This window comes from Ctenopharyngodon idella, chromosome 23 (assembly GCF_019924925.1).
Source record: "Ctenopharyngodon idella isolate HZGC_01 chromosome 23, HZGC01, whole genome shotgun sequence".
Lineage (NCBI taxonomy): Eukaryota > Metazoa > Chordata > Actinopteri > Cypriniformes > Xenocyprididae > Ctenopharyngodon > Ctenopharyngodon idella.
In genome coordinates, this window is record NC_067242.1 from 25,788,391 (window position 1) to 25,801,679 (window position 13,289).

General features: G+C 39.1%; 1 protein-coding gene across 11 annotated transcripts in view; it reads left to right on the plus strand.

Annotated features, from left to right (window-relative positions):
* Nucleotides 1-13,289, plus strand: part of LOC127506149 (aurora kinase A-like) — a 123,080-nt gene that overhangs the window by 97,680 nt on the left and 12,111 nt on the right. For 5 of the 11 annotated variants that reach the window (XM_051882315.1, XM_051882314.1, XM_051882316.1 and 2 more), the window contains 2 exons: nt 7,850-7,944; nt 8,091-8,141. In XM_051882315.1, the coding sequence (XP_051738275.1) occupies nt 7,850-7,944; nt 8,091-8,141 (146 nt within the window). Of the gene's footprint in view, nt 1-4,606; nt 5,896-6,155; nt 6,432-6,527; nt 6,846-7,463; nt 7,665-7,849; nt 7,945-8,090; nt 8,142-9,702; nt 9,843-10,120; nt 10,414-13,289 lie in introns of those variants that run through there. The other 6 variants (XM_051882321.1, XM_051882326.1, XM_051882308.1 and 3 more) reach the window with 6 other exon arrangements.

A 13,289-nucleotide genomic window follows, 5' to 3' on the forward strand; every position in this document is an offset into this window, starting at 1 on the left:
TCCTCCATTATGAGGTTTGACCAACAGTTTGAGGATCCAATGGAGTTACGAGGTTTAGTCACAAGCTCTTTTTAATACATTTAATTAAAAAAATAAAAAAATAAAAAAATATTTCTTCTCATTGTAACTGAGAGTGCCTATAATACCTGTGCATAAATCCGGCCCTGCGCTAGGTCCCACTAGTGTTGCAGAAACTACATACTTCACCTTTAAATTAATGTTTTTATAATTTATGGAATTATTAATTTTCAAAGCCTTAATTATTCATCATAGCCTCAAAGCTAATTGAGTACAATCATTTAATGAATTTACAGTTTATTGCAATTGACACCCCTTTAATTCAGTGGCCTGGACCCACCCAATAAATAGTTGGTCATTTTCCAAAAAGATGTCTCATCACACTTTAACTTTGTTTATTTAGTTAAAAGAATGATTTCCATGGTCAATTGCAGGCTGTTTCCTAGTCTCCAAGTAAAACAGAATATTGAATAGAGGGCAGGGTTTTATTTTAGCGCTCCTCCTCTCCATCTCTCGCTCATAGCAGACTAACGGTCGGAGGGGAGTGGTTTAAGCGTTTTCAACCCAAGCCGTCAAACTGATGTCATTAGAGAAGGGGCACCGTTGCAGAGGGGAGGAGCATTTTCAGATTTTGATTAAATATTATGAAGCCAAACTATTTTTTTGTGTGGATTGACTTGCACTGATGAATTGTTCACCACAAAACTAGCAATTTGAGCTAACAAAATAAATAAGGTCAATTTTGATTTCATGTGTACTTTAAGGTTAAAATAAGAGTTTATGCACTTTCAGTGATTTTAATAGAAACTGTGAAACGTTTGTTGTGTTTGAAGAAGTTATTTATATAGGTGTTTTAAGGAAAATCTTTCTAAAAAAGAAAAAAGGGTATTTTTAATTCACTGTTGATGTTAACATTGAGGCTGTAGGTGATTTACTGTTTAGGAATTTAAATACCTTTTTAACTGTGTTGGATATATTGTATAGTTGGGCGTTAATCTGATAATTTTAAAATGACAGAATTAAATTGTTCTCTTGATAATGTTGAATGTGAAAGGCAGATTAATAGTCTTCAACATGATATTGAAACCCTTAACAATGAGTATCAAACATCAGCAGATAGCGTAGACAGACAACAGATAATAGAGACTATTGAGGCTAAAGAACAAACTTTGAGTGAACTTAAAGGTAAATTGCAAGGAGATTTAGGAGAGACTCAGGGTCCCCGACATTCTGTCCGTCCAAAAAATCCTACTGAAAAAATGCTTGCATTTCAAAGAGATGAAATTCAAAAGAAAGAAAGCTTATCTCCATGTATGAAAAATGGAAAATGTTAGCACGCAGTTCCAGAGATCAACTCAAGTCTGATATTACTGAGAGCCAGCTAGCATCTCTTATTGACACCCTAGAATAGGGAAAGGAGAACGTCATGCATCTCTGTGTTGAAGTTAGAGACCATGTTACACCATCTACTGAATTAAGACACTGTATCGATGCTTGCGAGGCAGTGACAACAGACCTAATTTAAGTTGCTTATGAGAGAATATCAGGCATTGACGAATTCGATGCAGGTCAAGTAAAATATATCGCTTAAAGGAGCTTCTTGAATCTAGCTATGCTCATTCTATTTATGGCTCCACTGTTTCCCGAATGAGTCACAAGTCTTCTGCCCAGTTAATCCACCGTACTGCATCCTCGTGTGTCGCTTCAAAACAGGCTGAAGCAGCCGCAGAACTGGCGGCAAGGGAAGTGGAGTATAAAATACTAATGGAGGAAACTAAACAGAAGGAGAAAATTCAAGAATTAAAAGACAAACAAGAGAGAGACTTGAATGCTCAAAAGCGTGAACTAGAGAAGTTACGGGCCGAAAAGGATTTAAAGGTAGCACAGGCAAGGTTTGAGGCCTACAATCGTATGGCAGCTCAAGAAGTCAATAATCCTTCAACAAATTGTATTATTGGAGAACAGTATTGTTTGCCTCTAAGCACTTCTATCCAACCTGCTAATGAAACATCTCCATCTCAAAATGAACTACCTTCTCTTGTGTAAGCTCTGCAAGACAGTATAAACTTGAACAGACTGCCAGCTCCAGAACCCTTTGTGTTTAATGGTGATCCCATTCAGTATGTTGAGTGGAAGGTTTCCTTTATGTCATTGATTGATTAAAAAGAGTGTATCTGCTGCTGATAAACTCTACTATCCGAAAAGGTATGTTGGTGGATCGGCACGCGAGACCTTGGATGGAACATTCTTTAGGAGTGATGCTGACGCTTATAAGGATGCCTGGAGCAAATTAGATCAAAGGTATGGTCAACCATTTGTAATACAACGTGCCTTTCGACAGAAACTTTCAAATTGGCCAAAAATTAATTCAAAGGATGCTGTGGGACTCAGAATTTTCAGATTTTTCTTAAAGATGCCATGCCTCATGTTGCAAGTCTACAAATTTTAAACGATTGTGAGGAAAACCAAAGGTTGGTTCAAAAACTACCTGAGTGGGCTGCTTCACGTTGGAATCGACAAGTGACACAAACCTTGAGAGACAATAAAGATTTCCCTGATTTCAAGACCTTTGCAGCATTTGTTTCATTAGAGGCAGAGATTGGTTGTAATCCAGTCACGTCGACTTATGCTCTCAGCTTAGCATCTGCTGATAGACAAAATTTTAGAGAAACGAAAAGTAAAGTTAACGTCCTCAATACTCAGACTATCTTGGGGTCTGAAAGGCCCAAAGACCACAGAGAAAAATGTAAAATCTCACTGTGTATTTTGTCAAGATCCTAAGCATCAGCTCCATGATTGTTCCAAACTGATGACCAAGACATTAGCAGAACGAAGGGTATTTGTAAAGGAAAATAATCTCTGTTATGGATGTTTGAAAACTGGCCATCGTGCAAGAGACTGTCGTTATCGCCTTTCCTGTAATACGTGTAAAGGGAAACATCCTACTTGCTTTCATGACGATAACTTTATCAAGAGAGAAGGGGCAGTCCCTGTAACAGCATCTGCTCCAACGTCAGAAGATGAGTCAACCGCTGTTGTATCCTTGAGCGTGGCTGGAAGGAGATCATCTTATACATCAATGGTCGTACCAGTGTGGGTATCATCAAGCAAAGATGTGAGTACAGAAAAATTAGTTTATGCCTTACTTGATTCACAAAGTGATACAACCTTTATCGACCAAGAAGTGAGCAATGTCTTACAGGCTGATAAATCTCCTGTTAAGTTAAAACTGACAACCATGACTGGATTTCAGGACTTCGTGTAAGGGGTTATAGTTCTGCCACTTATATTGATCTCCCTCCTGTCTATACTAAAGACTGTATTCCAGTTAACCATGCACATATACCTACATGTGAAACAGCTAAACTTTGGAACCATCTTTTTGCAATTGCTGATGAGATGCCCTCTTTGAAGGACCGTGAGGCTGGGCTTTTGATTGGCTACAATTGTGCTAGAGCACTGGCGCCAAGACAAGTGATTGTAGGAGAGTATGATGCACCTTATGCTGTTAAAACTGATCTAGGCTGGAGCATTGTTGGACCTTCATTACCCAAGCCTGATTCCTCTGGTGTTACTAGTCTCTGACTTTCTGTTAAAGAAATCCCTCCATTGACTCCAGCAGATGCCATTCGTGTTTTAGAATCTGATTTTAAGGATGTTGATGATAATAAAACTATCCCAAGATGACATCATATTTTTGAATAAGTTAAGTGATGGTATAAGGAAAAATAGTTTTGGACATTTTGAAATGCCTTTGCCTTTTAAAGAAAGACCTTGTTTGCCAGATAACAGACAGCTGGCCCTTGTACGACTTAACAATCTAAAGAGAAAATTGTTAAAGGATCAAAGATACAAGGAGCATTATGTGGAATTTATGGAGGATGTCATTAAAAGAGGAGAGGCAGAGGAAGTTAAAGATGTTGGGAGTGAAGGTAACAAATGGTATGTTCCTCATCACGGTGTTTACCACCCCAAGAAACCAAGCAAATTGAGAGTAGTTTTTGACTGTTCTGCGAGGTATGATGGAATCAGTTTAAATGATCATCTCCTTCAAGGACCAGACTTGTTAAACAGTTTGACTGGTGTTCTTCTCAAATTCCCCTTCAATTCAGTGGCCTGGACCCACCCAATAAATAGTCGGTCATTTTCCAAAAAGATGTCTCATCACACTTTAACTTTGTTTATTTAGTTAAAAGAATGATTTCCATGGTCAATTGCAGGCCGTTTCCTAGTCTCCCCTCTCCCACTTGTCAAAATGAAAAGTTTGATTCGTCAGTTTCTGTTAGTCCCGCCCAGGAAGTAATGGTAAGATTTCCACGTTTGTGGAATGTGGAGTTGAATTTGAAAATTATGAAACAAATATGATCGGTCGATACTTTAAACGCCTAATTTGGATATATAGTTGGATATGTACTGCTGCAAGAAACTAAGCAATGAAACCGCGCAATTCCCATAACAAGACATTATTATGATGAGATCATCTCCGTGTAGAAAGTAGAAACATTTATAGTGTATAGTTATAGTTAAAAGATTGTAAACATTAATTCATATAGTCGCTGACATGCAGAAACCTCGTATCTACAAATTTCGTCATTTTTATTTTTTCTCCATAAATCATTACTATTGGTCACCCCTTACGTCTCTAGGTTGTAAAATATTTAACCAATGAAAAGTATTAAAAAGAACTTGTGACTAAACCTCGTAACTCCATTGGCTCTTCAAACTGTCAGTCAAACCTCATAACTCCACATGCCTCTATCGTGAATGAAGTGCTGCACGCTTTGGAGGGAGATCTCTGCTTGTTTACAATATTAGGGTAAATAAAGAACTGTTTGTTTGAATAAGTACAGCGTTTTCTTTACTCGAGAAACTCTCTCTATAAAAACTAGTGTTTGAGGAGCGGAGAGAGTGTCTTAGTCTAGCATTTGTCATCGAGTCATAGCCAGTACTGTCTTAAATAGTCTGTGCGTAGCTTATCTGGTCTGACCATATATAAATTCATAAGTTCATGAATGTAGGTTATTTGCTGTTTTGTAACTTTGAACTTAATACTGCGCTGTGTATGTTTTTTTTTTTTTTTGTCTGATAATTTGGCATACAGTTTTCATACTCGATATGATTAGGCCTGTATGATTTCCTCACCCTGTTTCATGAAGGCCCACCCGCTTCAACATTTCTGGCCTCATGCACTTTAGACAGAAGCAATGACGCTTTTGCTCAATTATGAATAGGCCTAATAATTATATAATTAATTAAGATTTTGGACACGATGGATTTTAATTCCACCGATTATAATAATATTAGGAAGAATAATTGTCAGAAAAAATAAATCTGTATTAAAGAAAACGTCAAAATTAATTTAATAACTTCAATAAATGTGTTCAGATTCGATGTGCGCTCACGCGCTCTGCTCACACACGTGACTTGAAGTGTGCGTGCGCGTATGAGTGATTCAAATTTTAGTTGCTATAGCGACGCGAGTTATGAATTCTGACTGAATATATACACACTCGAACCGATCGCTATTTGTTGGTTGAGAGACGAGGCGAATTCAGAGACTTTTGCAGAGCATTTTCAGTGCGGATTTTGAAGCTGTTTGCAGTATTTCACAGAGGAGACTTTTATTCTAGAAGGAGATCGGAGGATATATCATCTACATAGTTTTATTTTTAAAGAGATTTTTTTAAGGACAGTTTTATTTTATTGTTCTTTTTTTTCTTTTTCTTTTCTTTTTTTTTCTTTCTTTCTTTATTTCTTTCTTTCTTTTTTTTCCTGAGGATAGTTGTATTTTATTCTTTTTTATATTGTATTTTGTATTGTTTTTTTTTATTGCAGTTTGGAGGAGGATGTCGAAGGCTCACAGGGGTGAAAGAGGAGGTGAGTGCTTTAGTTTTTCATTTGTTTATGGTATGATGTTGTACAATGATTGACTAAATTAATGTGAAGAAACTTGTGCGAGGGAACCCATTTGATCCCCCAATTTTCCCAGCTAGGTGATCACATCTATTTGATTCCTTGCATATGAAATAAACTTTTCAATTTGAGTAACTATAGTACCAGTTTGTAATTGACCACTGACATTGATTATTGATTATTATTAAAACATTACTAACTCTGTGATGTCTGAAATATTCCAGCCTCCAGATCCAGGAGAGCTGCTTCCTCTCAGACGGCCGGTCAGGAGGTTTGGAGACCCGGTTCTGATGACCGCCATCAGGATCCACTGCCAGACCAGACCCGGACGCTGAGCCAGGAGTTACCTGGATATTTAACACCTCTGCCCTCTGAGTCTGTTTTTGTGTCCACAGGTCAGGATCACTGGAGGAGGAAGTGGCAGAGCAGCAGCCAGCAGAGCCCAGATGATGGACGTCCGTCCAATCCATTTAAAAGACCTGCTACATGGTCTCGCAGAGGTCAGAATAAGCTTTTATTAAAGGAGTTATGGCTCAGTTAATACATTGATTATTGATATTATTAAAAAACAGTTTTTGATGTTTGAAATATTCCAGATTCTTCACCAGGCATCATGTCCACATCATCTTTGTCCCTCTCTGAGGACAATGTAAAGAGGCGGTTCTGTAGAGAGTCGTTAAGCCTGAGCAGCAGAGGCTCGTACAGCGTCTGTTGGAGGTGGAGTGGTGATGGATCGGAGAGCCCAAACGAACAGGGCAGTTGTGGCAACCGCTGTTTGTCCAGGGGTGACAGCCTCGAAGAGTGGATGAGCCCTCCGCTGCCAGGTCAAGTTCCTGTTGAGCCAACAGAGACTTCAAATGGCCGAACTGCCCAGGGTGCCATGGAGTCTTCTCCTGTGAACAAGAGCTCAACAGGTGAGATTTAAATGAGGCTGGGCCGTGTAAAGTGTACAGGTCAATTGTACTTGCGCTGTCTGACACACACCTGAAACGCCCGCTTCTCAGACAGCATACGATCGTGAAAACAATTTTTGTTTTGCGACTTATTGTGCGTGAATTGTCGAATAAACACAAAATTGTCAAAATGTCCTGGCGAGTATTACAGAGTCAGTTATGTCATTAATAAGACATTACTATGTATTTATTAAAAGTTTTAAATATAAATATGTATTAAATCTATTTTAAAATATGGCCCATGTGATCTTTGCCATTACCAGAACTGAGCCACATGTGCCAGAGTTGGCCAAATGAAGCCTGGAAATGTATATTCTCTTTTTAATAAAAGATCAGATTATGATAATTGTGAAATAAAATGACTTAATTAATATTGTGAAATAAGATTTTGGGACATTTATACAGGCATTAAGCAGAAGTCAGGTGGATAGCTTGGAAATATTTCCATTACTTTGGATTTGTAACATTACAGTTAAGAATTTAACAGTAAAATATAAGTGATGTCATTCTATCATTGCTTAATTTGAGGTCAGAGATGTTTCTAATAGTTGTGTTTTCTATCATTTTTCTTCATTTCAGAAAAACCTACAGAATGGAGGAAGAGGAAAAGATTTCGATCTTTCTTGAAGATGCTGTGGAAGGCCATGAAGAGTCCTTTCAGCTGCTGTTGCCACAGTAGTGCTGTGGATGTTGTGGAGCCTTTTGTCCCTCCACCAGATCTGGAGCCGTCAGCTGATCCTGAGCCGTCACCTGATCACTCCAGAGTCAAGACAAATAATGGTGAATCGCCAGTCATTATTTCTTCAACATTATTTTAAACAGTATTGTTGTCTTGTTTTCCACTAAAAATATCCTAAGGCTTGTTTTCAGAGAATATTAATATTATTTTCTCGACACAACCAGCACTGATATTTTTAAAACAAAACAATTTTCTAGGAAGCTCATATTTTTCTGTTTGTTTTCAGAGTCCTTTGAGTCTCTCTTTAACGTGGGAGAGATGATTGGATCCGGAGGATTTGGCAGGGTGTACGAGGGGACACGCAAATTTGATGGCAAAAAGGTAAATCTTACCGAATTGTAAAACATTTTGCTCTTGCATGAATCAAAACATATTTAAGACATTTAACAGATGGTTTAATACTTGGTGCAAGGTCAGCTGCTTGAATACTTTTACTGTTATTGAATTCTTTTTTTTTTTTTTTTCAGGTTGCCATCAAGCGGATACGCAAGACTGCCAACAACCGTTATCTTGATATTGTAAGTTGGCCAAAACCTGAATGTGTGTTTAGTTGTTTAAGTGCTGATTACTGTAGTTAATACACCTGTAGGAAGCATTAGGTGTGAATATAATAGACAAATAAGCCTAGAAGCACCAAATAACTTTGAGCTGAAAAGGCTCTGTTGAACACATCTACAAAGATCAAAGAAAAGTACATTTAAAAATTATGTTTTCTTCAGATTTTTACCCAGCTAACCTTCTGTCTGCTACTTTTCTCTAGCCTGGGCATCCCGAACCTCTCGTTACAGAAGTGGCGCTGCTGCTAATGATGAGGCAAGAACCCATAAGCCCCTACATCATACAACTGTACAATTGGTTTGAACATCCTCGAAAATTCACTCTGGTTATGGAGTACCCTGAACCCTGCGAGAACTTGCTGGACTTCATCATTCGTCATCCTCAACTGGACGAAACAACAGCACGGGTCATCATGCGACAGGCTGTGCTGGCAGTACAACACTGCATTGAGCATGGCGTTTTTCATAATGATGTTCATGCGCAGAACTTCCTGTTGAAGAAAAACACGTTAGAGCTCAAGCTGATAGACTTTGGCTGCGGTCAGCTGTTTAGTAGCGATGGCTACGAGAGCAACATATACCTTGGTGAGCATTTTGAGAGTGTGGAAACCTGAATGTAGTGACTTACTGATTATTTGACGCTTTTAAAAAAATCCTTAACAATGTGCAAATGTCTGCTTACAGGATTACTGGATTACTGCCCACCTGAAGTCTTCGCAGAACCGAGATTCCACGCCGTCGCAGCGAACGTCTGGGCTCTAGGAGTGTTGTTGTACGAGATGGTGAACACATGTTCTCCTTTTTGGGATAGAATGGAAATCAAACAAGCTAAAGTTACATTTCAGAACACCAACTTATCCAAAGGTGAGTGAATAATATTGATAACATTGATCAACACACACATAAAGCAAAGGCTCTGCACAGAAACTGTTAAAGGTGAAGTATGTAAGATTTTTTTATATATAGCTCAATGTATAGCGAGAGTTTGGGGCGTGGCTACTGTAGCCGATGGAGTCATGGGAAAATAAATTCAGCTTTAGTTACAGCAGTGAAAGGCAAAACTCGCTGCATTAATAACATGAAAGATTAAACGGATCATGAACACGTCAGAATGAACAGAGTATTGTGATGCTATGCGCTACAAAGCATGCTTCAGTATCATACAGCATCTTCATGCACCCGATAAAGTTTCATAAAGACAAATGCAACACAGCTAAAAGTATTCCTAATATGTTGGACCTGAAACATGCCTTCATAAGAACCAGTAAGAGCTGCGTTTGTGATGTTTAAGTTGTGGAAGACGTGATGCGCGAAAGGGACGTTTGCAAGGGTTTTCGAAAATGTTTTATTTTGTAATTCTGCTGTAGGTGCCACTAGTGTCGCAGAAACTACATACTTCACTTTTAAAGTAAAGATAAGGAACATTTTACATTATATTAATCATGTTGTAGGTGCTGTTTTCATAGATGCCAAGTCACATGGTCATGACTAACCAGCTCTCTCCTTATTAAAATTTGTACAGAATGCAGTGATCTGATTAGCCAGTGCCTAACCCGGGATCCAACTAAACGGCCGACATTAGAGCAGATCTTACAACATCAATGGATTAGAAATGATCTAGATTGGAGAAGCTCAGGAGATTCACTCGATCAGTGATTTCAGGTGTGAGGAAGTGTAACAGACAGAGTAGGATTATTATCATTTGTGTTCAATTCTAGATGATTTGTAGTGAGATTGTAATTTGTTTTTCATTGTAATGTTCTTGTTATAGTTCAGTCAAGTTTAATTTATATAAGGCTTTATACAATACAGATTGTTTCAAAGCAGCTTCAAACAGGAAAATAACAGAATCAGTGATGCAAACAGAATCAGTTCTGTTGTAAATTAGCTCTAGAAACATTCATGAGTTGACTTGTTCATATAATCTTTGTATTGGATAGGAAATAACATGCTTGCTGTCCTTGGTGGAGGACTTGAGCTCGAGGCTTGACCCGAAGCCTGAAGTCCAACCCCAACCTGACAGGAACTCAAGCCGCCACACCAGAGATCAGAGCCTGTCCACGTCTGAGCAAGAACAGAGAGACTGCAAGACATCAATTCATCACAGACACATTTGCTTTGTTTTTAAGTCAAATCAAGACATCTTTATTTATATAGCACTTTTTTATATGACCAATCTGTATATATGTATATATATAATCTGTATATGATCCCTTTGAATAAATGCTTTTAATGAATACAAAAGGAGAAATGCTTTTAAACAGTCTGCTTCATTTAAACAGGTGCACCATTCCTTTAAGATAAGTTTCAGTACCAGCACTTAACATTGATTAATTACATTTGATTTCTGTACACAATGCTAAAGTAAGGGTAACACTTTATTTCCATGGTCCTCTTTTGACACATCTATACTAACATCTTTATCTATACTAACTATAAATAACTTTGCAACTACATGTCAACTAACTAGAGTTTTGGTAAACTGTCTGCTTAATATCTGCTAACACTTTATTTTGATGATTCCTAAACATTCAACTGACTATAAGTAGCTTTGCAACTATTTTTCTGTCAACTTATTCTACTTAAACTAACCCTAACCGAACAGTTTACTACAGTCTACTAATACTTTAATGAGAGTTAGTTGACATGTAGTTGCAAAGTTGCTTATAGCTAATAGAATGTCTGTTGAGGAACCATCAAAATAATGTGTAATCAACATAAATAATATTAACTAACAGTGAGGAATACATGTTACATGTTAAACTATAGCTGTTTATTGTTAGTTCATGTTAGCTCAGTTGCAATTAAAAGATACAAGTTTTGATTTAAAAAATATATTACATTGAGATTAATAAATGCTTCAGAAGTTTAATGTATTATGTTTATGTCAATTCACCTTTATTAGTGCTTTATTCAATACAGATTGTTTTAAAGCAGCTTTACAGTGATAACAGGAAAATAATTATTCAGTGATGCAAACAGTTCATTTCGGCTGTACAGCAGCTCTAAAAGAAATTGGTGTCATTGTTCAGTGTTGATTCAGTTCCGTTGTAAAGATCGTCAATTAATAAATTAGTTAATTTCATCTATAAATGTTGCTCAAATTAGCTCAAATGGGAAATGTTAATAATTATTTGTAACTTGGTATGATTAATTACGAATATTTGGATCAGTTAAACGGATTAACTTGATGTAGCTACATTAACATTACAATCAATTAATCAGTTTGTCAGTATTGATCATTATTGGTATTTTTCATGGCCACAGATAAATAATTCTTTCTTAGCATTTACAATGCTCAGAGCGTGAAACAAGATCAATCATTTAAGTGACATTTATCTGCAGGCAGGGAGTCAGAACCAAATTATGTATTGTGCACAAGATTATTAACTAAATCATGAACAACAAATCCAAACACACACAATCACACATACAGTACATGGGTAAAATGGGAAATGAAAGAATGAACCAAAAAATGGAAACAGGGAATGAGGCTATGGAAAAGAGTTATTTACCATGAAAAGAACCATCAGCTTATTATTTTCAGAGCACCTCATTAAATGTATGATACTTGCATGGCTGTTTGCAGTGGAGGCAGTTTGTGAAGTTCCTGAACAAGGATTGTGATGATTCCATGAGTTTCAGTCAATTTCTTCTGCGTCGAATGAAGAAGTTGTGATGAACTTGCATGGTTAGTTCAACTCTGTTCTTGTTGAGGGAGAGAGAGTTCTCTTTCGAAGGGAACTCTACTCTGCTTTTGAAATGCTATGGGGAACGTCACACGTGAACAGATGTCTGAAAGCCAAGTATCAAATCTCTCCAATCCTATTGGCCGGCGACAGCCTATGACGTCATCATAGTGCGACCCGGAAGTATATAAGGAGTACCTAGAGAATCAATCAGTATCTTTTCATCTTTCAGGACTGTTGTGTCTGATCGCTTTGCAATCGAATCTGGTAAGGAATATTTTCTATCATGTCTGACAAAGGTTTCATGAAGTGTGCGCAGAGGCAGAGCGGCGGCTGAAATCATGAGGCTTGCAGGTGGAGCTTGCTGAGGAGTTTGAGAGGCGTTAATCTTTCTCAGCCCCCAGCGGCTGGCGGGGATGAGCTGCTGGATGACGATGACGTCCTTTCTTTGACGTCATCGGATCCAGCAGCGAGTGCTCTTTTGGCTGATAGCGCCAGAGAGCAGGAGATGGTGGTTGAAGAACAAGCAGGTGAGCCTGCTGGTTCTTCTAAGCCTCCCTGCCCTGCGTATGCTGAGCTGCTGGAGGTTATGGAGTGCGCTTCTGGCAGGCTGCAGCTGCCTTGGGAGCGCGTTAGGAAAGAAACCGCACGCGGACGGATTGACGAGCGGTTCCTTTCCGGCAATGGCCCTGCAACTCCCGTGAGCCTTCCATTCCTTCCCGATCTTCATGTTGAGATCGAGAAGGCATGGAAAAACCCGTATTCGGCTCGTATTCATCGACATCAGCGAGCGAACTTCGCTGATGTTGAGGGATTGAGCCAGCATGGGTATGTGTCAACGCCCCCTATTGATGAAAGATCAATGGCGGCGATGGTGGCCACGGAGAGACATCTGTGGTTGAACCTGGCGGACATCGGGGAGACAGAGAAGGGCTTTCTCCTCGATGCCCCGGTGTCGCCCTCTGAACTTTCTGGCACCTCCGTCGAGGTGGTGGTTGGAAAGTTCAGGGAGGCGAGGGCGTTTAGAACCTGCATCCCGCTCAGATCCGAATCTGGGCCAGGAGGTCCTGGTTCATCTCGAGCTGAGGCTCAGAGACAGGTCCAGAGGTCCAGTGTGGCCGCTCGTGCTCCTCCTCCTCCCAGGAGTAAGTCGCAGAGACGGCGCGACTCGAGGAGGAAGAAGCAGGATTTAAGGGAGGTGATCGATCGCAGACGCCAGCAGCGTCGGTAATCGATTCCCTCTCTTTGCGAGGGCGACTTTACACCTGCCCTATTGTCGGCCTCTGGCCGCCTGACGTTGTTTGCTGCTGCTAGCCTAGCTACCTTTGGTTTGATCACTGCCACAACAGCTATATTGCATATACTGTAGGAGTTGTTGCCTCTATCAGTTTGAGCCTCCTTCTAGTATGGTAGCGTGTGT